This window comes from Pyrgilauda ruficollis, unplaced genomic scaffold (genome assembly GCF_017590135.1).
Source record: "Pyrgilauda ruficollis isolate IOZ18807 unplaced genomic scaffold, ASM1759013v1 scaffold23, whole genome shotgun sequence".
Classification (NCBI taxonomy): domain Eukaryota; kingdom Metazoa; phylum Chordata; class Aves; order Passeriformes; family Passeridae; genus Pyrgilauda; species Pyrgilauda ruficollis.
Genome location: NW_024522539.1, coordinates 55,798 through 79,298, shown reverse-complemented (window position 1 = coordinate 79,298; position 23,501 = coordinate 55,798). Strand labels below are relative to the sequence as shown.

Sequence of the window (23,501 nt, the reverse complement as noted above, 5' to 3'; positions counted from 1 at the left end):
CCCAGCTGCACCAGAGCAGCCCTGGGACAGGATTGGTCCCAGATCCCTGGCCACTGTGGCTTCCTGCAGTAACATCTGTGATTAAAACCTGGTATTTTGCCTGCAAAGAGCAGCTATTCAGAGCCAAGTCATGCAATGCCTTTAAGAGATCCAAACCCCTCATTCCCTTGCTCAGCCTGGCCAGGACACTCACACGGCAGCGAGAGATACAAACACAAACACCAGAAACCACATTTGAAATTAAAAAAGTTTATTTGCAGATCTGTAAAACAGCTCTGCGAAAGACCAACGTTTCCAAACACTACGAGATGAGAATGCATTTTCCTATCATTAGAATATAAAAAAAAGTCACAGTCCTTCAACTACCCCATGAAAAGCAGACATTTATGAACCAAACATTGAACTTTCAACACCAAGAAGTCACTGGGGTGAGTGAGACAGTCAATAGCACCGAGACAGGTGACACGGCCCTCGTGGTCTGTCATTACTATGGAATAAAGCGGGTTAGTGAGGCCGAGCCTCTGGGGAGAGCAGCCCTACGAGCACTGAGTTCAGACAATGACACACCAGGACACATTCCTTTACATCCCAGCGATGCACACACCGAGCCAGAAACACCACGGAGCTCCAGGAGCTCCGAGCTCCCACTTTGGGACAAGAAATTCCATTGCAGAACAAGGAATCTTCCGGACTTACGTGGCAGTTGCACTTCACACACACAACTTTAATCACTCTATGTTTACAGGAGCTGTGCAGGAGCTGTGTGATGGGGAGGTGAAGGACAGGATGCACAAGTGGACAGTGGTGCAGGATCCCAGCCTTGCTCCATGGGATTACACTGCTTTCCGGTGGTACTCCGGAGGGGCCACCTCATAGTCACTGGCACTGAACAACGCGGAGGAATTCTTTGCTAAATACCTACAAAAACAACAAAAACATTACACTGCTTCGTGCCCAAATCCTCCGTTGTTCAGTGAATCTGTGAATGCCCAGACACACAACAGGGTTTGAGAAGCACCAGACAGTCCCACAGTAGCTGCTCCCATCAGCTCTGCCAAGTGCTTACAGATCTGACAGCTCAGCCAAAAAATCCATTCCAAACGAGCTGCCAAGCACCTCTGGCTCCAGGTGAGCTCTGGCAGCTCAGGATTAACAGGATGAAGCTGCTGGTATTTGAGGTTCAGGCAGCTGCTGTACCAGAATCAGTTTGGTACTGCTCTACTCAAAGGAGCAGGGACAGGACACCAGGAAGCTCTGTCTGCACAAACAGGGACCTCGAGGGCTGAGTGAGGGATGGCAAAACAAGGAACGGCCAAAGGTAAAGGTTGTGTGCCATTAATTCTCATACAACGGGTTCAGGATTTCTGCTCACTGGGGTCACAGTTCTGCCTCGCAGCCAGAGCTCTTCAGCACCTGCATTTCCCTCAGACTGCCCCAAAGGACCAGGGCTATCCCAGGGCAGGTTTTCCCTGGCTACCAGGCTGATTCCTGACAAGCCCTGCTGCAGAGCTGGCCTGGATTTACTGAGGCTTTTCTTTCAGCTTCCAATAGCTCCTAATCATAGAATCACAGAATGATTTGGGTTGGAAAGGACCTTAAAGCTCACCTCATTTCACACTGAAGTGTTTTATTATTATCAGGATGTTTACCTCCTGAACATCCCACGGCTACACGGTACCATAGCACACTAAAGCCCCGGTGACAGTCTGTCCCAGAAATAACATTCCTAAAGTTCATCACTTTTTAAACATTTGCTCAATTGTTGTTGAGTAACTGTTGTGTAATTTAATAGCTTGCTGGAATTATCATCTGCTTTTTTTAGCAGCTATAAATAAATGTTGAAGCATTTATTTTGCAACAAGGAGCAGATGGGACAGGGTAGGAGTGCATATTAACAGAACCAGAGAAGTGGAGTCTGAGAGGCTTCACTGCAGCCGTGGGCAAGATCCCACACACAGCCAGTTACACAACAATTCACTGAAAAGGGGCAGCCTCACAGCAGCCTGAGCTCCCTGACCTCTCTCTTTCTTGCTGGAAGACCTCGCAAGTACTCACTTTAAGAAGTCATGCAAGTAGTTCAGGAGCAAAGCCAGACTCTTCTCATCCAGGGGCGTGTAGGCCAGCATGGCTCCGATCCGCACTGCCCAAAGGAAGGACACTTGTCACAAACACTGCTTCAAGTCACTGTGTAAGTCCACAACCTTACAGCAGCACAGGAAAGCAGCCCAGGAATCTATTCCAATATATACAATTTCACCCAAAACAACCAGATTTAAAAATTCATTTCCATCCCAAACCGCACAATGGCTCTGAGCCTTTTGGGTACATGGATAGGGAATGAACCCACCCTTCAGAGCTGCCTGTCACAGGCTCGACAGGGGGAAACAAGCACTTGAATCCTTCCCAGAGCTCTTCATCCCCCCTGCCCAGGTGGCACTCACCAAAGAGCCTCAGGAGGTGTGGGGCCCCGTAGACCTGGGACATGGGAGCATCGGGGTGATCCGCCAGGATCTCGGCGTACTGGGGCCTCTCGAACTTGTACAGCAGCTGGGTGCCCAGCATGACATTGAAATACTCCTTGATCCCAGCCACCACCTCGTTGACAGCGTATTCCCTGGGGACAGAGAGCTCTGCAAGGCCTGCTCCAAGGAACAAGGACTGCTCCAAGGTGAGGCTTGCCTTGGGGAGACCACCAAAATTGGGAGGGTCCTTCACAGGCATTCACATCTTGCAAGGAAATTAGGCTGGAGACCTTAAAATCTACAGCCACAGGGAGGGATGCAATTCCAGAGCTCCCTGGAAAATGGGCTGTTCTGAACAGAGCCAGGATGGAGGCAAACCAAGAGCAGCAGTTTTCAGCCATCCTCTCCAAGAGATGGACTTGGAGCAGCCCATTTGAAGGCACAGACAGCACTGAGGACATTCAGATTTCTGTGTCACCCAAAGCTCATCCCAGCTCCTTTGTTGTTCAAAGGACAGCACTGAATTAATGACACTGATGAAGGTGGACAGTCCCCTAGTATTTCAGGCACCTGCTCCCTTCCTCCCAGGCCTCTCCTGCCAGATTCCTGCAGGCCTCCAACCTCACCCTGCATGTACAGGACCTGGCAGTGACAGAGGAGCACAACCCTCACCCCGCCCTGCCAACAAATTTAGAACAGGCATCAGGACAATTACATCAGAGCAGGTTAAAACACCCTGACAAGTCAATAATCTGCTTCCTCTTGAATGGAAGAAAATTACTTCCCCTTTCTGTTGTCCCTTTCAAACAGGAAAGTCTCCTGCAGAGCAAACACACCTTGTTTTGCTCCGGGCTGATTGCTGGGGTAATTACAAACAATAATTGGCTTTGCCCATCTGAGTACTTACAAGTCCTCGTGCACCTCCCTGGCCTCTGGCTCTGCGAGGGAGCCCCAGGGCACTGAGCTCACCCACACAGCTTCTCTGGGAAGTTTCTATCAGCTTCCTTCAGGAAAAGGCTCAGGGCAAGCGGGGATGCAGAAATCATATCCAGAAAGCAGACGTGCAGTTTGGAATTACCCCCTCAGGATTTCTGAACACCACTATCACCTTGGGCTTGGAACAGGGCATTGGACATGGGGCTGGGTCAGGTTTCACAACCTTATTCCATTTTCCATGGAATCCAAGTCCAACAAGAGCCAAGGAGGTGTTTAAGGCTGGCAGTGAGCACTACTCACTTGTTATCAGTATTTCCTCGGGATTTTTTGTAGTTTGCATAATCCTCTAAAATGGAGTCCACGTTCTTCTTGGCAGGGAGGTAAAAGAGCTACAAATGCAAAACAGAATACAAGTTTGTCTCATTCTTGCAGACATTTATACCTGGAAGCTGAACTGAAACCCTTTCTCACCAGGACATTTCCAGGATGAAATCAGCAGGTTAAGATGATACAGGCTAGGAAAGGACTACTCCAAGAGTCTGGTTGGGCATTAAAAAAACCCCCTGGGCAGCCTGGGCTAGTGGAAGGTGTCCCCCAGAGCAGGGCAGGATTTTCACCTGTTTCTGCCTGGTGATCAAGTCCCAGTCATCCACCAGCCATGGCTTCAGCTCTTCGGGGATCTTCACCTTCACTTCAACTCTGTTCATAAACGTCTCCTCCTGAGAACAGCCAAGCCAGACTAATTACTCTGAGGTACTAATTGGGAGCACAGCACCCTTCTGTTTTCCACCCAAAATCCCTGGGAGGGAATGGAAAATACTCACACTTTCAACAGTTGGATCCACCCGAGCCCTCTTCTTCCTGGGAGGCTGGGGAGTCTCACTGGTGCTGCTCCCCTCCCCAATGCCTGGAGCTGTGCACAGCACACACAGCAGCAGGAAAAAACAGCAGGCAACATTTAGGGGAAGGATTTCAAAGTAAGGCTCAGATTTTTCTCAGGTCACCTTTGCACCTGTTGGGGTTTTTTTGGTTGTTGTTTTAAATATTCTGTTCTGGGAGTCCCCCTGTTTGTGCCAGTTTAAACTGCTGCACTGGCACTTATCTGAGGGAGGTTTCTGCACTAGAACCACACCAGTCTGTCATAATTTTGGGGGAGAATTTTTGGACCCAGCAGCTCAGCTCTGCAGCTGTGTCACATCTCCATCTCAGTAAGAAAACCTAAGTTTGGCTTAGGAAATTATTTCAGCAGATCCGCTTCGCTTTTCAATTGAAAGGGCTCAAAATCCTGACAGACTGAAACAATTACATTTTGTATCAACCAGAAAAGTGTCAATCTTCCTCTTCCTGAGCAGGGAGAGCCCCAGGAGGGACAGCACAAGGTGTCAGTGAATGATTGGGGCAGGTTGAAGGTCTTATTTCAGCTACAAATCCTTCATAGAGAGACCCCCTCAGATGTAAAATAAAACACACTTACTTTTCTGCTTGTTCTTTTTTGTTTTCCTGCAAGAAGAACACAAATTAGTGCACATGTCAAGAGAGTGATACTTAAGGAAGCCACAGCAGAAAGCCAGAAAATGGTCCAAGCACAGGGAGCAGATCCTCAGGGGCGTGGGCAGTGTTTAGCTAAGGACACAGAGGAAACACAAGCTACAAGTTGGCTTCAGAGCTATGGTACCACAAGATTCTTCATGGAACAGGTTAGGATTCACCATTTCTGGGAAGTTTTGTCCTTCCCAAGTGCTCTTGGAGAACTACATGAGGTTTGTGGCTGTTTTATTTCAGACAGAATATGGCACAAGGAAACAGAAGTGCTGGGAATTCCCAGAAAAATCTCACTCAACTGAATTAACTTCCAGTAAAAGATTGAACAAACCTCCAGCTTTACCAGTGCAGCAGCAAAGGGAAGATGCAGGAGCACTTTGTCTATTTACTACCCATTTTCAGCAAGTTTTAGCTGGAGCACCATGACTCATTCTCAGTTTGCTCCTTGCCAACAGCAGCCTGGATCCACTGCTCAAAAACTGGGCACTGGGTGGATAAAACTCTACCAGGCCAACACTGATGCCTCAGAAATTCAGCACTCCCGCAATGACTCTTGTTTTCAGGCTCTGGACTGGGTTTATCAGGGCCAGGAAACAGGCAGAGTTCTGAGGAAGGGCTGGAGATAGGGAGAGTAAAGGGTTTGTTTAAAGGCAAAGCAGCTGAAATGAGGCTGAAAGTGTGGGCAGGACAAAGCTCATCCCTCAGAGGGAGCAATTCCCAGGTAAGTCACTAACAGTGGGCTGGTGCATTGAACAGAAAGGCTCTTCTTCCAAACCCAAAGCCAACAGGGAGGAACAGGGAGAGCTTCCCAGGACTAATTCACAAGATAAAAATCAGGTTAACCATTAGAACAGAAGCAGAGTTTTTTAAAACTCCATTGAGGTAATTTAAAACCAGATGTTATTCCCTAATTTGTTACTCAGTGCCATATCTTCCCTCCAGAACACTTGGTTACTCTTCCTATTTTTTCAGCACCCATTAACTCTGACTGATTTTTAGCCCATGAAATGTAGAATAAACTTTTGGAAGCTGGAATTCAGCACATCTAACAGAGTCAGAAGGTGTTGCATAGGCAGCCATAAAGCCTGCTTTAAGTACACATTTTTTCAGCTACAGCTTCCAGTTATCAGAGGATGAGTAATTATTTTAAACCCAAACCTGCATTTCATACATACTTCTATTTGATCACAGACTGCTTCACATCTTTTGGAACCAGTTGCTGCAGTTGGCAGAACAGTTACCCTGAACAGACTCAAACACAAGCTCAGCACAAGGAGCAGGTTCTGAGCTCTCCCTTCCAACACCAGCACTGCTCCAAGGCCCCTGAAACCTCCTTGGCTCTGCTTTCCAGGAGCTCCAGGCTGCAGGAAGCAGGCTCTAGAAGGATCCAGGGCTGGAAGTCTGGAGTCAGCTGGACACAGGGAGTGTCCTCCCACTGCACCCAGCCCGAGCACAAAGGCGCAGGGCAGAGGGGCTGCAAAGGGGCTTTCCACAACCCCAAACTGTGCCCGGCTGCCAAAGCACCCCAGGACAGCTGAGGGCACCCAGGGCCTGCCCAGAACCCAGGGGAGCTGTGGGCTCCCAGGACCTGTCTAAAACCCAGGAAACAATCCAGGGCCTGCCCAGAACCCAGGAGAGAGGAAAGGTGGGCCCCAGGAGAGCTGAGGGCTCCCAGGGCCTGCCCAGAACCCAGAGGAGAACCTGGGGGAACAGAGAGGGGAACCCAGGGCCTCTCCAGAACCCAGGAGAGCTAAGGGCTTCCAGGGCCTGCCCGGAGTCCAGGAGAGAACCCAGGTGAGAGGAAAGGTGGGCCCCAGGAGAGCTGAGGGCACCCAGGGCCTGTGTAGAACCCAGAGGAGAACCAAGGGCCTGTCCAGAACCCAGGTGAGAGGAAAGGTGGGCCCCAGGAGAGCTGAGGGCACCCAGGGCCTGTCCAGAACCCAGAAGAGAACCCGGGGGGAACAGAGAGGGGAACCCAGGGCCTCTCCAGAACCCAGGACAGAACCCAGGGGAGCTAAGAGATTCCAAGGCCTGCCCGGAGTCCAGGAGAGAACCCAGGTGAGAGGAAAGGTGGGCCCCAGGAGAGCTGAGGGCACCCAGGACCTGCCCAGAACCCAGGAGAGAGGAAAGGCGGGCCCCAGGAGAGCTGAGGGCTCCCAGGGCCTGCCCAGAACCCAACAACAAAACCAAGGAAGAACCCAGGGAAGAGGAAAGGTGGGCCCCAGGACAGCTGAGGGCTCCCAGGCCTGCCTGAAGCCAGGGAAGAAGGAGGTGGCCCCGGGGTGGCAGTCCTCGTGGCAGCTGTGCCAGGCCTCACTCACCGTGTGGAGATGGCCGGGGTCTCCAGGCAGCACACGGTGTGGGCTCCATCCCGCCGGAAAAACCTGCGGACAGGGCACACACAGCTCGTGGGCAGCCCTCGCACGGGCCAGCACTGCCTTCCTGCAGCTCCCCAGCACCGAACGCTCCTGGGGACTCCTGTGCCCACGCTAGTGCCACTGCTGCTTGCTTAGCAGGACAATACATTTTAGAATATAAAACCTTTGCCCTCAGATCCTCCAGGAGGGCCACAGAAGGTGCGTTCTCCAGAGGTGGACAGGCCTGCCCAGAACCCAGGAGAGAGGAAAGGTGGGCCCCAGGAGAGCTGAGGGCTCCCAGGACCTGCCCACTAGTGCCACTGCTGCTTGGTTAGCAGGAGAATACATTTTAGAATATAAAACCTTGCCCTCAGGTCCTCCAGGAGGGCCACAGAAGGTGTGTTCTCCAGAGGTGGACAGTGTTACCCTTTTAGAACAGTTGTGTGAGCAGTTTCTCCCCTCCCCACCACCAGTACTTCGTGTGTCTGCAATGAGCTCGGATGTACAAAGGAACAACCCCCAGGCTGGATTTTGGAAGTGTATTTTGGGAAGCACTGCTCTGTAGTGCAAACAACACACACTCACAGCTGAGTCAAACTCACACCCACCACCAGCTCCCTCCCACCACTCACATGGGAGACACTCAGCTGGAACAGCCCTTCAAGCAGCCAAATCAGTGCTGGTCATCATTCAGACCTGTTTTAATTAGATTTTAATGACACTCATTATCAGCTACCTACAGAGTTGGGCCCCTGTCTGACCCCACATGAGGACAGCAGTGAGTGATTGCTTCCTGTGCAGCCTGGTCCTGAGCTGGCAGGACTCAGCTGGAGCTCTGCCTGCAGCACCTGAGCACAGGGGAGCACCCAGCCAGGAGATCCAGGGGGATCCAGGGGGACCCAGAACATCCAGGGGGACCCAGCTGATCCAGGGCAGGGGGACCCAGCTGATCCAGGGCAGGGGGACCCAGCTGATCCAGGGCAGGGGGACCCAGCACATCCAGGGGGACCCAGCTGACCCAGGGCAGGGGGACCCAGCAGATCCAGGGCAGGGGGACCCAGCAGATCCACTGGCTCCCCCTTCCCCAGACCAGGAGCCAGCTACAGCCCCGGCCAGGCTTTGGCCAGCCCCAAAGTGAAACTGCTCCAGGATCCAGAGCAAATCCCAATTCCCCAGATTTAAATATTACTTCCTTGGGATATTCCACACCTCCATAGGCAACATTTGCCTTTTTCAGCATGTAGCAAAATAAAAATAAAAGTAGTACCACACACATGGCTATGTGTAAATCTACCTGACACCGTATTCATCATATAGAAGTATAGAAAGTATTTAGCAGTAAAGCCTTCCTGAAGATTTTACAGTAATTTCCTTGCTCCTAGAAAACTTTTCAAACGTACAGTCCCAACTGCCTGTGAAACCAAATTCAGTGACTCCCAGAAAGTGCAGCAGTGCTGCACTCCTCAAAGCCATGACTCACACTCCATACCAAACCTGCCCCTGAGTGAGCCCTGCAGCCTGAGGCTGCTGCCAAATCCACTTCTGAAGAACTGGTGGCATTTCAGCAGCTTCCTTATGACAGCCAGAATCACAAATGACATCAGAGATTCAAAACATCCCATTAGTAAGGGCCACGTCCATCATTAAGTGAAACCCTGCCCAAACTGAAGATGACAAACGAGCAGAGCTGGACTGATTGTCTGAAAATCTACCACAAAATCTCTGCTGAAACACCAAAAGAATGGAGTAAAGAAAATCTGACAGTCACAGCTCAAATTAAGTTTTTCTAGTAGATGCCTGAGCTTGCTTCTGGTCTCTTAGGGTGCAGACTCATTTTTAATTCTGTATTTATTGGTTTGGTTTTGTCAAAACCAGCAAGAAATGCTCTTTAAATGCTTTTTGACAACTGCACCATAGCAGAAGGCAAGGCATTGTGAGGATTTTATTCCAAAGTGCTTGGAAGAGCTGAGAAATTCTATAGAGAAACTGATTTTACTGAGATACACAAGATTTATGAGGAACCACCACTTTTTGAGTGTCAGGTCACCAAAAATAGACTGCAAAAAATGCAGAGTGTGTCTGCTCAGCACCTCAATTCAACATTAACTGGCAATTCAACATTAAAAGGCATTTTAAATGAAATACTTCAACAAAGGCCTTTTTGGTGCCATTAAACTGCTTTTTCACAGGCTGTGCCACAAAAAATGGAGCTGAGCTGCAGAGCCTTTAAAAGTAAAACTGATGAGCCACAGTCTGGGAGGTGTTTTGGGCAGGGTTTGGGGGTGGGTTTTTTATTTTTAAATAAAAAGAATCTTACACTTCAACATTCTTCTGCTGCAGACCAGAAGTCTTCTTGCCTGGAGCAGCTCCTCTCATCTTCCCCTCTGCATATTGTTCCCTTTAAACAGAGCATATTCAGAAATAAGATTTTGGTGCAAAAAAAGAAGCTTCTTTGGTTTTGGTTTGAAAGTCAGCACCTTCCCCTGATAACTGTGGACTGAAGCTCTGCTGAACAAACATTCCCTGACAATCCCTCCTTCCCCACTACTCACTGGTTGGCCTTCTGGAGTTCTTTTTGTTTCTGCAGGTTGGTATCCACGTATTTGAGCACTCTGCTTTCTGGAACCCATTCATCCCAGCTGGAAAAAACCCAGAGAGAAATAAATCGTCACTCAAAGCCATCCCATGATTGCCTTCTACACACAACAGTCAATTAAAAGCTTCGCAGAATTTGGGACTAAACTCTGCTTTGTGTCAAGTCATGGACTGGCACAGCTCAAAGCCAAAGTTACCAAACGTTCCCCACGGACTGGAGCTGGAATGATTTATCCAGGGAAGTGTAACCCTCTGGCATTTTCTTCCCAAACTTGAGGGATGGGCAATTTAGGAGGGAGAGAACAGTCTTTTGTTCAAAAGAAGCATCACAGAGAAAAAAAAATACTCTATGCTTACAAAATTATGGGATATCTGTAGCCATAGCATATTACTGAGAAAGTTTCCTTTATCTATTCCAACATTTTACAGGTTAACAAATTCAGCAATAGGATCTTACTGTAAGGAGAAGAGCTCTGATTTCTGTCTGTGAAGGAAACCAAGATGGCATGAATATTTGCAGAATCTGAAGTGAATGATTTAAGAGAACAGGTGCTGGGGAAACTGCCACTACAGCAGGAATTCCACTTCAACACAGAGTGCCTCAGCTGAGCAATCTGACAACTTAAATAAAACACATTAGAAGTGGCCGAGGCATTCCAAAGTACATGAGTTAAAGCTCTTCATGAAGAGTTCTGTGCCAGTTTTCAGCAGCTGCCACTCTTGGAGCAGCACGTGGCCAAACCAATACTGCTGCAGGAGCACCAGGACTTCAGAGGGTGGAGAGAAGGCAAGGGCAGCACCTGCAGCCTGCAGAGAGACACCTCCAGCTGTGCCCAAAGCCTCTGGCCTTTGGGCAGTGCCCTGCTCAGCTGTCTAAGCCACTTATCCCACTCCTGCCTGTCCAGCTGCAAGGGACCCTCCAGAAGTGCTGCGTGCCCAGGGGACACCTCTGTGCCCCACAGCTTTCTGGTGTCCTGACTGTCGACACTGGCAGAACCATTCCAAGCCAGGCCCTGAGAGCTGCAGATGAAGGCTGTGCTGCCCTGGCTCTCGCAGCAACGCCACTTTTAATGTCCTTAATTGGAGCTTGGAGGCAAAAATGAAAACTCAAACAGCACAAGCAAGAAAAGCGGGATCAGGACACCACCTCTGCCCCCTCCACGGCACAAACAGGGGAAGGAAGGGCCACGTTGGTGCTGCCTCATTAAGAGGAGCCACCAGACAAAGTGATTGTGCCCCTGTTAGTGCTGTGTTTACACTGAGCCACCCCCGGCCCTCTGGCAGCAGGGAGAGCGGATGCAATTAAAAGTCACAGCTAAAACACGAGGTTCAGCTTTTAGTCACATCACAGAGATCAAGACTGCTGTGACTAAGAGTCCTCAGCATTGAAATGAAACCAAACCAAACAGGAAGCTGCCCTCTGAGACTTCTGGGTCTGAAGAGCTGAGGTTTTTAATCACCTAGAAAAAACCTCCATTTCCTAAATTCAAACTGAGGGGTGGAAAACAACTCAAAAAAAGGGAGAGAAAAGTACATCAGTATAACAACCTCATGGAAGCTTTAACCTCTAATGGGCTCAACATTTATCCCACAGAGGTGCCTGTAACCCTCAGCCATCTCCCACCTGGAACCTGCCAGTTTTGCAGGAGGAAGAAGCATCTGTAGGTTCACTTTAACCTGAGAGGCTGGAACTGAAACACTGGCTGCACCTGCTGCTAACCCAGCCCTCAGCTAGCTGTGCTCCAAAATCCCCTGAATTCCTGGGGTAAGAGGCAGGGATCCGAGTGGTTTTGCCCCACCTCAGTAGGAGCTGCCCTTCCTCCCAAGGCATAACAAGGAAGTTTTCACAGCAGAGGTTTCTGTCAGGGAGGAACTCCAGTGTTTCCCACCCTGAACAACCAGAATGTCCCAGAGCACTCCCAGCAGCCTCCTGGCAGCTCTGCAGGAAATGGCCAGCTTGGCAATGTTCTCTGTGCTCCATAAACCAGCAGCTCAGGTATTAAATCACCCTGCTCAATCCCAGAGGATCTGCCACCTGCAGGGACATGGCAGGGCTGCTGCAGCCAGCCCACACTCACACAAAGCATCTCCCTGGAAAGGAAAGAGAAATCCTGCTTTTATTCTATGCACTACTTACTTTTTATTCCAACCACTGTAGTGGATAAAGTATTTCACTTGCTTGTCCTTTATGGCAACCTTTACACACTGCAACAGAGAAGAAAGGTCAGTCAGTCCCAGGGAAAACAAGGAGATCTCAGGGAATTTTGCTGCTTTAGCTTGCAGAGCTTTCCCCTGAACTTCCTGGCTGTACAAATCAAACCCACCAACTCAACACTTCCTCCAGGAAGTTCAAGTCCTGTTCTGGAGGTGCTGAGATTCAGCTGCCACTGCCCCCCGAGCAGTGACAGAATGAGGCTGCTCTAAAACCTGCAGGGCTCCAGATTTTAGTCTCTGTAAAAGGGTTTTTCCTTTAATTGAAGCAAAAACTACTCCCAAAATTATAATTGGTATTTTCCTGGCACGCAGAGCCTTCTCCAAGTGTTTGAGAGGGCAGGACCTTTGGCTACACAACATTTTCTCAAGACCACACTGTGCTGTACCCGCTTCAACAACAAAATACTGCCAGAGAGGAACCTCCTGTTTCAGGAAACATCTGCAAAATACCACACACAGAACTTAAACCCAGGCTCAGGTGAACTTGCAGCCAGGACTAAGATTCTCCTGCTGGATCCTCTGCTGTGGCAGTGCTTGTTCTGACAGCCTGGAGCTGAACCCAGCCACACACATCCTGTGCCTGCCTCTGCTTGTTTTGGAGAATAAAGGGGCTGAGCACCAAGCAACAGATGAGTCAAATACAGTTCTGTAGCAAAATATTTTCCCTGCTGGGGGTTAGAAGGGCCTGAAGTGAATCTCCTTTAACTCTGCATGGCAGAGATGCACAAACAGCTCCTGTTTGCCACGAGCCCTCACAAGGAGCTGCTCTGACCACCTTGCTGTGGCACACCAAGGATGTGGTCAGGAACAAAACAACTGCTGGACTGAGAACCACGGCAGAAAAACAGATCAAAGGAGCAGGAAGAAAGCCAAGGTTGTTATTCATTACTACTGACAAAGCAGCTTTTAAAATTAAACCCCTTAAAATAAACAAGTCAAACCTTTTTAAAATGAAACTTCGAGCTCATCCTGCCAGTGCAGGAACTCAGAAGGATCCACTCAGTACAAACAGCCAGCCCAAACCCACTTGTGAGCTGGGAGTTCCCTTGCAGCACCCAGCTGGCACAGCCTGCCCTGCAGCACTCATTCCACTCTGGAAAAAGGAGGGCAAGCACAGCTGCTGTCCAGCTCAGCCTGAGTGGCACACTGTGGTTATTTCCTCCAAACCAGAGCCTCCATCAGCCTCCTCTCTGCAGGCACTGGCACAACACATTCCCAACAAAAGGTGGAATTGTCCCACACTCCCACAACCTCATCCTCCCGTTCCAGAGGCAGGAAGGAGCAGAGTAGGAACCCTAAGGTGGGAATGGTTTGGAGCAGCCCAAACCCTCTCAGTGAGATTTTAGTATTACAACAACTCTTTCTCCTGAAGAGAGAAATTGAGTGTTTCTTCTGCCTCCCTGTGTTAACATTCACTGACACCAAATCCTGAAGGATTTAAATCCCTGTCTGAGGTGCCCCAGGAATTTCTGCAAACCTTCCAACCCACACAGCTCCAAGAGCCCTTTCCTTCCCTTTCAGAGGGAGTGGGGGCACTCAGAGCCAGAGCTGTGCCTGCAGCAACTCTGAGGCAGCAGGGGCACAAATCTGCAGTGCAGGCTCCTGTGGTTGAAAAGCCAGAACTGGGAGCAGAACTGGGATTGCCACTTGCATTGTCACTGCAGTGCAGCTCCTCCTGGGCACTGTGGAAGACCACAGGCTGTACTCAGCCCCCTCCCCTGAGCAGCTCAGGCACCAAATCCTGCAGGCACAAAGTGTTCTGGGATATTTCCAGTGTTCTGGGATGTTCTAACAGCCTCTGGGAGCTTCCCAGAATAGCTGCACGGTGCCACTGGGCTTCCTGAAATTGTTCTGGAATAGAGCCCCAGGGCTTGACATTGATTTCAGACAGGTTTTTGTTAATTTTAGTTCCAGTCCCTGGTCCCACCTAGAGGCACAGCAGACAGAAACATGTCCTTGTTCTCCTGCAGCCACACACACCCACCTTGGCTTCATAAAGGAGAGGTCCATGGAAACACAGCACTCGCTCACCTGCAAGGGAAGCACAGAGAAACAGCTCAGAGGAACACTCCCACAGCCCTGACACAGGAACAGCACAGGGGCAGCCCCGAGGCAGGACCTGACCGGAGAAGCAAATTGTCTGTCCCAGCAAAGGGATCAGAGCTGTGATTGTTTGGAAGCCAGAGCAGAGATGCCCGAGGATGCCAGCAGCAGCTGCACACTGGCACGGTCACAGTGCTGGTGCCTTTGGCCGTGCCTGGCAGCAAACCCCACACCCCTGCCATGCCCAGATCCCCTCCCCAGCCTCAGTTCAGGCTGCAGCCCCCACAGCAGGCTGGGCTCAGCCACAGGGCCCTGATCCAGGCCCTCTCCTAACACCCCACCTCTGCACCTGAAGCTCCTGACACCCGAAAGCCACCGTCACCCGTGTCCCTTTCTTGCAGGGAGGGCAGCACGTGGCATTCCCAGCTCAGGGAGTCAGGAAGAGACACCACCATGCTGCTTCCCCACCCAGCCTGTGGCACAGGGCAGGGCTGGGCAGCAGAACCCCCTCACTCTGGGTCTGCAGCAGGATGAGATTGTCCTTCAGCCTGGTTTTATCTCTCCTGGCCAAGTCTCATTGTGTGGTTCCTCTGTGGGATTTGCAGGGTGCCTAACACAGGATATCTGAGAGCACACATCCCCTGGAAGCTGCAGTGCCTCCCGGTTTTGGGAAGATGAGCTGCAGAACTGTGCAATGCTTCTGTGCCCCAACAAAGAGAAAGGCTCAGAAGGGTTACACTGATACAGCACACAGCCGGTACTTTTATTTGTTTTAAAACGTCCCTACAGACGGGGCTGACAATCAGAGGTGACATTACCAGCCTCATTGTCACAGCGCTGGTGGCAGACACCCCTCTGCCTCAGAGCCGTGCAGTGTTTTCCAGGAGAGATGCCCACGGCTGCTGAGGAACATTCACCTTTAAAAAACACACGGGTGATTTGCAGAAAGGGTTCTTTGTCTCCACGGTACGCCGGCAGGCTCCTGTCCCTCACACAAGGGCTGTTCCCTGGATGCACACATGCCATGCCAGCCCTGCCAGGGCAGGCACACCTTGCACCGTCCCAGGCTGCTCCAAGCCCTGCCCGGGACACGCCAGGGATGGGGCATCCATCTTACCCTGCACTGCTATTTTTATTTACCTTACTTGTACTACTCTCAACCGCAACCGTTACCTAAAACTCGAAATATACGCAGAAAGAGCCTCCTGAAAAGCGCGATTCATCCTCATTCACCCCAACCCCGGAGCTCTGCGGCAGATGTGGATTCCAGCTGTGCTGAAATCCAACGCTGCCTCCATGAATCCTCCTGCACCGGGCTCCCTTCCGGGGGACAACAAACAACAGCCACCTTTCAAAGGCATTAAAACAAACCCCCCGACAAACCAGAGGGATTCCAGCAGTTTCAATGCCAGGAAAATGAAGGATATTTGGAATAACGGGGTGGGAAGGGCCCGCGTGTTACCGGCAGGCAAGAGGAGGGCCGGGAAGAGACAAAGCCGGCGGGAATTCAGCTTTCCCACCTATTCGCACCTGCCCGGGGCTGAGCAGGGAGCGCGGGGAGCCGGACCGCCGAGCCCGGGGCCAGGGGCGAGCCCCCCGCGCCGGGCGCGGCCCGCACCCCGCAGCCCCGGGCCCGCACCCCGCAGCCCCGAGCCCTGCCCGCACTCACCCTCCTGGAACTTGGGCTTGGGGTCCTGCTTGGGCGCCATTTATAAGGGCCGGTCCCTCCTCCGGCCGCTCCCCGCGGGGCCCCGGCGCTGCCCGGCCCGGCCCCGGCGCTGCCCGGCCCGGCCCCGCCGCGCAGCCGCGGCTCGGGCATGCCGGGACATGGAGTCCGCGGGCTCCGCGCCCGCTCCGCCCCGCTCGGCGTGCGGGGGCGGCTCGGCTGCCGAGCGCTGGCTGCCCGAGCCGGGAGGAGCCAGACTGGGGGAAAAAAATTAATAAAAACCGAGAAAAAATAGGAAAAAAATGATGCGCCCAACGTGGGGCTCGAACCCACGACCCTGGGATTAAGAGTCCCATGCTCTACCGACTGAGCTAGCCGGGCGCCATGCTCACCCAGCGGCCGCAGCAGGTGTCGACACCGCCCCACCGGCAGTGAGTGTTCCCTCCTTCGGCCGCCAGAGGGCGCGTGCCCGGCTGATCTGCATATTTAACATTCTCGCCTAATTAAACATTATCCCAAACGTTATCCCATTATCCCGGCAGGTGTGGAGCCACAGGAGGTGCGGCCGTCACAGGAAAGCTGTAGGCTGCCGGAGCCGAGAGCAGCCCCCGAGGCGGTAATTAACAGAGCCGAATAATGCCGGGTGTTTGCTCCCGGTGCGCTTCAACCTGAGAGAAAATAAAAGGAGGCGGCGACGGGCAGCCCCGGCTGAGAAGACGAGAGACGTGGCGGCGTCAGCCAAGCACCGTTTATCATTTTTGACCGAAAATTCACTGAATTTTTGTGATTTTTTTAAAATCGCGGTCCTCGGGGCGGGCAGACGAAGCAAAGCGGCAAACGAGCGCCAGGGGGCGCCACGGGCCACGCCGGCAAGGCGTACTATAAGCACCGCCCCCTAATGTGCATAACCCCGCCCCTAATCTGCATAACCCCGCCCTCTGATGTGCCTTGAGGGGCTGCCTGGAGCAGAGACTGGGCAGAGTTAAAGAATAAAGTAGAGATTTATTAAAAGACAGGGTACATCTTGGGCAGTACAAGAGCCCAGCCATGGCTATGCCCAAGCGGGACTCCAGGTCATGAGTTTTCACACTTTCATAAATTTTGGTCCATTTCCATCCTGGGGTTAATTGTCCAATTGCACCTCCGGGTTGTGCAGTCCCATCCTCTCAGATTGCTCTCCTCAATTCGCCATTGTTTGCACTTTTTGGACCTGAAACTGCAACGCTGTCCTTGGCTCCCAGGCTGGAAAAGGATTGTTTTGTCTGGCCGAGCTGTGAGAACTGCTAACACTCTAAATAAAGCTCAGAGTTATATACCAGTGTAGTGCAAAATCTCGAAAACTGGAAACCTCAAACTCAAATGATCAGCATAGCCCCGCCCCATGATGTACATAACCACGCCTGTGCAGAACCACGCCCATCTAATGTGAATAACCACGCCCATATAATGTGAATAACCACGCCCATCTGCTGTACATAACCACGCCCATCTGCTGTACATAACTCCGCCCTCTGTTGTGTGTAACCACGCCCCCCGTTGTGTGTAGCCCCGCCCCCCGTGCGGCCCCGCCCCGCGGAGCCCCCAGCCCGCCGCAGCCATGGCGGCCCCGGCCGCGCTGCGCCCGCTCCTGCCCCTCAGCGGGAAGAGTGGGATGAGTGCCGGTTGTCCGCGGGGATGAGCGCCGGGTGTCCGCGGGATTGTCCGCGGGAAGAGCGCCGGGTGTCCGCGGGATTGTCCGCGGGAAGAGCGCCGGGTGTCCGCGGGGATGAGCGGGATGAGTGCCGGGTGTCCGCGGGATTGTTCGCGGGATGCTTGCGAGCCGGTCAGCCCGGTGTCCCGCTCGCCCCCGGGCCGGGCTCGCTCGGAGCCGGCAGCCCCGGTGCCCGCAGCACCGAGCCCGCCCGGGCAGGCTCCGGGGCGCTCCGTGCCCGCGGGTGCTTTGCCCCCAGAGACGGCGTGTCCCAACACCGCCCCAAAGCGGGGATTCCATTTTCCGGGAGTTTTTTCGTTGTTCGTTCGGTGTTTTTCCCACTGGCAGCCGGAGTTTAACAGCGGGAGTTGAGCGGGGCTCCGGAGCTGCCTGGCTGCCCTCGCCCGGCCGGCCCCTGACCCTGACCCTGACCTGAGCGCTGTCCCCAGCGCTGGCCCCGAGGGCACGGGGGCAGTCCGCGCTGTCCCTGCCCCGTGCCGTCCCAGCGGGCACAGCCAGCTGCTGTCCGGGTCCGGCGGGGGGAAGCGGTGTGAGAGGAAAGGTGAAGAGCCTGCAGGTAACCAGTGCACCCCCTCTCCCCAGAGCCGCGCTCCGGCAGCGACATCGTCCATCCCGTCAAGGTCGACGAGAGCGGAGCCTTCCTGTCCTACGACTTGTCCCACCGGGCCCTTCACCGCCGGTCTCCTGCCTCCAGGAGCAAGCTTCCCGCCTTCTACGAGCTGCAGTACAGAGGGCAAGCCCTGAAATTCAACCTGAGCCTCAACAGGCACCTCCTGGCTCCGGGCTTTGTCAGCGAGAGGCGTTTCGGGGGCATCGCCGGCGCCAAGATCCAGCCTCGCTCCTACAACCCGTGCCATATGATCGGGGAGGTGCGGGGCCGGGCGCCGCAGCCGGGGCTGGCTGCCCTCAGCACCTGCGATGGCCTGGTGAGTACTGCCCCTCCACACCGAGCCCTGGTCCGTAGGGAACGGCAGGAGCTGCTGGGGGGAACCCTTCTTTCTGCCAAAAGTGACGCCCAGTTTCCCAGCAGCAGCAGAGTCAGCGTCTCCTCACGCAGGTCTGGTACACCATGGATGAGCTGACTGTAAATTTCCTATGGATTGCAGTGGTTTGGGACCTCTCCGAGGCTAGGTTTACTTGTTTGTGTCCAAATTCCCAAAAGGAGCAATTCTCTGCCTGCTGTGTGACTGGGATTGTGAGGAGCACACCTGGCAGCTGGAGCTGTTGTGCTAGCCCAGCTCCTGGGCAGGGAAGCTGCTCGCTGTTTCCTCAGCTCCACTGTCAGTATTTCCTGAGGCAGCAGTGACCTGGAGGAGTTCGGGGGACAGGGGTCCTGTGGGTTTGCAGAAATGGCCCCACATTCCTGGTGGGGCAGTGCTCACGCTCCTGTCCCTCACTTTGGAGGCAGCACAGCTCCGTGGGATCCTCCACGGCTTCCCACTGCCAGAGGGCAGGAGTGAACGGGACAGTGGGGAGAACCCTTCCCTGGGAGGGTGGGGAGGGGCTGGGTTAGGGTTAGGGTTAGGGTTAGGAATGCTGGAATTCCAGAGCAGCTGGGGCTGCCCCTGGATCCCTCCCAGTGCCCAGGCCAGGATGGACACTGGGGCTGGAGCAGCCTGGGGCAGTGGAAGGTGTCCCTGCCATGGCAGGGGTGGCACTGGGTGGGCTTTAGGGTCCCTTCCCACCCCAACCATTCCCTGGTGCCATGATCACTCCCAGTGCCAGGTTCCACCGGGGCTGCAGGTGGCCTCACGGTGGCACTCGGTGTCTCCCTGGCAGAAAGGTGTGTTTCAGCTCATGGACGAGGACTATTTCATCGAGCCCGTGTCCAGCAGCCCCCGGGAGGAGGGAGCAGCACAGCCCCACAGGATCTACAAGCGCCAGGTGCCCCAGGACAGGGCTGAGCAGGGCAGGAGACCCCCGGCCCCACGGGAGCCCTGCGGCGTGCGAGGTACTGTCCCCTCCTCGGTGTCACCAGTGACCCACTGGGTGCTGGGCCTCTGGGCTCCTCTTGTGCTCCCAGCCCTGCTGCAGGCTGGGGGTGATGTGGATCCGAGCTTTTGCCTTCATTTCCACAAAAGCTTTGTTTTTGGACTGCCAGGGCATGGGGCTTTGGGAGTGGAACTCGGTGGCTGTTCCGGGAGTTCCCACTGTGGGCAGAGTGCACGTGGGTCCTTCCCTGTGCACAGCAGATGGGTTGGATAAACTCCCAAATGCAGCATTTCGAGTGCTGAGGAATTCAGTGTGTTCCCAGAGGCTCATGGGCACTTTGCTCCCCGATGAGGATGCAGTGCATTATGTGCTGCACGTTTTCTGGAGCTCTCTGCTTTCACAAACTGGGGTTTGCCTCTGTAACAGGGTTATCTTCAGGCGTTCTTCTGATAATCTAAATTAATTACTTAATCTGTGGTGACAATCTTAATGGCTTCACTTAGGCTTTGAAGTCTGTTCTGGACTCAAGTCCCTTCTGGACTTTGAAGTCTATTCTTGAACATTAATTTCTCTGGGTATACCATGGCCTGTGTGTAATTCATGTGGATGTGCTCTGTAATCATGACCACAGGGGTGGACGTGCTGTGCATGCCCTGGAGGGGAGTCCCAGAGGAGCCCCAGAGTCTGCAGGATTTTAGTGACTGCCATCCTCCCTCTGGGCTCTGCTGTGTTGCTCTTTGCTTTGCCCACGACAGGCAGATGCTGCTGGTGTTGTTTAAGTCCTGTCAATGCCCAGGGCCGCCCTTGTGCTCAGCTGGGTGCTGTGTGACAGGGATCATGCCAGGGGAAATGCCCCCTGGACACCCCAGCTGGGTGGTGTTTTACAGGGATCATCCCAAGTGGAAATGCCCCCTGGGCACCCCAGCTCTGCAGCAGCCTCACATCCCGGCTGGACTCAGCACTAAGGACACAGGGGGAACGAGCTCCAAGGAAGCTGCTGCGATTAAACCGTCCCAGGGGTGTTAGCGATTCATCAGGAGGTGCGGATAGCTGGGATGTCTCAGGCTGGATGAAACGCCCTTTCACAGCACACGCTCCGCGCAGCCCGGGAAATGTAGGAGTGCATTGTTAGGGAAGCGATTCCCACTGTGTGGGATGAGGTTTGTAAAGCCTTCACCCAGCCCGGGCTGACCCTGGCCTTGCTCTTGGAGCCGTGGCACAGGAAAAGTCCCCGCTGCAGAATTCCCAGCGGCTGCTGTGCGTGAGCAGCGCCGAGCTCCCCCGCCTCCGCTTCCAGCCAGCATTCCCCTTGTTTCCCCTTGGGAAGGAGCAGAGCCTCCTCTCCCTCTCCCTCTCCTCTCCATTTCCCTCTCCCTCTCCCTCTCCCTCTCCCTCTCCCTCTCCTCTCCATTTCCCTCTCCCTCTCCCTCTCCCTCTCCTCTCCATCTCTTTTTTTTTTTTTTTTTTTTTTCCCCTCTAATCTCCTTGCAGTGCGAGCGACCCCCTGAGCTATTTAATCTGATTTGCCTCGCTCCGCCTGCCCTGCCTTAATTGCTTGTGGCAGCCCGGTGGGGACAGCTGCGGTTTGCCCTGGCCGCTGCAGGAGTGGTGGGGGGCATGCTGGGCTGCTTGGGGCTCACACGCTCACGAGAGAGGGGAGAAAAAGTTGAGGCTGGGGAGGAAAAGGTGGGGACAACAACAGAGAAATCACTGTGTGAGGGTGCCCACCAGGGAAGAAGGGCACCGCTGCCATCCCTGCCCGGCCTTGGGAAGGTGCAGAGCCTCCTCTCCCTCTCCCTCTCCTCTCCATTTCCCTCTCCCTCTCCCTCTCCCTCTCCTCTCCATCTCCCTCTCCTCTCCCCTCCAGTCCCCAGTCCTGCTTTGGGGGCACCGAGTTCATCATGGTGGGAACTGTCCCTTCCTGAAAAACACAGATTTGGGATGACCCCAAATGTGAGACACTGGGGTTTTTTCTCGAGTCGTTTCTCGAACATCTCTGCAGTGTTGTCTACAAATTCCTGTGTCAGGACAAACGCTAAGACTCTGCTTTGGGAGGCTCCCTGTTCCTTGAGGCATATTGCAAACCTTGTTCTGGTCAAAGAAATTCCTCCAAATGTTCTGTTTTGGGTTTTTTTTGTTTGTTTTCTTTTTGTTTGTTTGGGTTTTTTGTTTTTTTTTTTTTTTTGTTTTTTTTTTTTTTTTTGTGTGTCCTGCTCATGTGCAGCAGGCTGAGCTCAGAGTCCTTTGGAACAGAGCACAGCAAAATGCACATGAGTTACTGAGTTATGGCTCTAAGTGGGAGCCTTCTCCACATCAAAGGTGATTCCTTTCAATTAAAAAAGAAGATATTAAAGTTGCAGGCACTGGATCAAGGAAAAAAAATGTTTTTCCCCTTGAATCCCTCAGAGTCTCAGGACGGCCTGGAGCAGTCTGAGAGGCGCAGGGAGAGGTGGGAGCAGAAGCAGCGGAGGAGGAGAAGGATCAGGCAGCGCTCCATCAGCAGGGAGAAGTGGGTGGAGACGCTGGTGGTGGCAGACACCAAGATGGTGGAGTTCCACGGCAGCGCCAACATCGAGAAGTACGTGCTGACCGTCATGAACATGGTGAGTGCTGGCCCTGCAGGGCTGGGAGCACCCTCAGCTCAGCCAGGACCCCTGCCTCGGCACCGCGGGGATGGGGGACGTGGGCAGGACAGCTGAGGGAAGGACAGCCACAAGTGGTGGTCTCCACTGGCAGTCTGGGGGCTCTGCTGGTGCCCTGACACGAGCAGATAAGGAGGTGGCTCAGTCTGTCCCCCTGCTGCTGCCGGGGTGGCACCTCTTGGCATTCCAGAGGCAAGCTTTGGTTGATGCCAGGAAAGGGTGGGAGGGGGCAGAGGAGCTCAGGTGACATCCCTGGATGGATTTCTGGGGGTGCTGAAGGCACCCAGAGAGCGCCAAGCTCCTTTGAGGTGTTAAACACATCCAGTAGGAGTGAGAGCAGAGGGGTCCCCGGGCGTTTCTGGCCGAGTTCCAGCATCTGCACAGATCACCCCGGGTGTGAATGGATTTCACGGCAGCCTCACTCCAGCCCCGTGCCTGCTCTTGTCTCCCACGTGGGGAATTCCTGAGATCTTGTCAACAGCCTGCAGCAGCTTCCCCTGCAGCTGGAGGGGGCAGCAGCAGTGTCCTGGCTGCTGTGTGTCCCCAGCCGTGTCCCCTGGTGTCCCACTGCAGGTGGCAGGGCTGTTCCACCATGCCAGCATCGGGAACCCCATCAACATCGCCATAGTGCGGCTGGTCCTGCTGGAGCACGAGGAGGTGAGCCCAAACTGGGGCTGGGCTGGGACCAGGCTCCCTCCTGGGCGTGTGGAGAAATCCAGGTGCCCACCTTTGCCTCCTGGTCTGGCTGGTGGAGCCAGGGGCGGTGTGGGCAGAGGAGCTGCAGAGCCTGGCCTTGGGGTGGTTTGTGGTGACACAGTGTCGCTGTGGTGGCAGAGGGCTCGGGGTCACTGCGTGGTCGTGTCCAGCTGGCCGTGGTGGCTCTGGGGGGCCTGAGGCCACTCGGGGTCTCCACTGTCAGCCAGCACACAGGGTTTTCCTGCGGTGGTTCTTAACCCCTGTTACTGGATGATTCAATGTTTTGGTTGAATCACAGATGAAAAGAAAGCAGGAAAAGGGCTGTCTTCCCACCCAGCCTACAAGCTATAAACATGGAGCAATTCCATCTGGATGGCAGTCGCTCCCAACCCCACTCTCATGTGTCTGGGCTCAGCCCTCTCCCCTCCCCATCCCAAAATCCAAACAGCTCCAGCAAATCTCCCTTCATGTTGGCAGGAGGACCTGAAGATCTCCCACCACGCAGACAACACCTTGAAAAGCTTCTGCAAGTGGCAGAAGAGCATCAACGTGAAGGGAGACTCCCACCCCCTGCACCACGACGTGGCCGTGCTGCTCACCAGGTGTGGAGCCCTCACACAGCTCTGGGGCTGTGGCAGCCCAAAACTCACCTGGTGCAGGTGGGGACAGCCAGGGAACGTCTCCTGGCAGCTCTTGAAATCTCAC

The 23,501-nt window shown here is 53.7% G+C and overlaps 2 protein-coding genes and 1 non-coding gene across 3 annotated transcripts in view; 1 reads left to right on the top strand and 2 right to left on the bottom strand.

The window, feature by feature from the left end:
- Positions 1 to 233: 233 nt before the first annotated feature.
- On the bottom strand, positions 234 to 15,948 carry MORF4L1 (mortality factor 4 like 1). The gene is made up of 13 exons (XM_041469204.1): positions 15,819 to 15,948; positions 14,091 to 14,137; positions 12,030 to 12,097; positions 9,850 to 9,936; positions 9,615 to 9,695; positions 7,262 to 7,324; positions 4,873 to 4,898; positions 4,223 to 4,311; positions 4,016 to 4,117; positions 3,699 to 3,787; positions 2,442 to 2,614; positions 2,056 to 2,140; positions 234 to 918 (listed from the first exon to the last, which is right to left on the bottom strand). The coding sequence occupies exons 1-13, from the start codon at positions 15,856 to 15,858 to the stop codon at positions 834 to 836; spliced, it is 1,035 nt and encodes a 344-aa protein (XP_041325138.1). The 5' UTR covers positions 15,859 to 15,948; the 3' UTR covers positions 234 to 833.
- Positions 15,949 to 16,123: 175 nt separating this feature from the next.
- TRNAK-CUU lies at positions 16,124 to 16,196 on the bottom strand. The gene has a single exon. It is a non-coding gene; the product is annotated as a tRNA-Lys (tRNA).
- A 3-nt stretch (positions 16,197 to 16,199) lies between these two features.
- ADAMTS7 (ADAM metallopeptidase with thrombospondin type 1 motif 7) overlaps positions 16,200 to 23,501 on the top strand; it is a 34,897-nt gene continuing 27,595 nt past the window's right edge. The window contains exons 1-8 of the mRNA XM_041468892.1: positions 16,200 to 16,246; positions 16,358 to 16,374; positions 17,362 to 17,637; positions 18,109 to 18,452; positions 19,306 to 19,477; positions 21,865 to 22,061; positions 22,674 to 22,757; positions 23,274 to 23,398. Coding sequence (XP_041324826.1) covers positions 16,200 to 16,246; positions 16,358 to 16,374; positions 17,362 to 17,637; positions 18,109 to 18,452; positions 19,306 to 19,477; positions 21,865 to 22,061; positions 22,674 to 22,757; positions 23,274 to 23,398 — 1,262 coding nt within the window. The remainder of the gene's footprint in view (positions 16,247 to 16,357; positions 16,375 to 17,361; positions 17,638 to 18,108; positions 18,453 to 19,305; positions 19,478 to 21,864; positions 22,062 to 22,673; positions 22,758 to 23,273; positions 23,399 to 23,501) is intronic.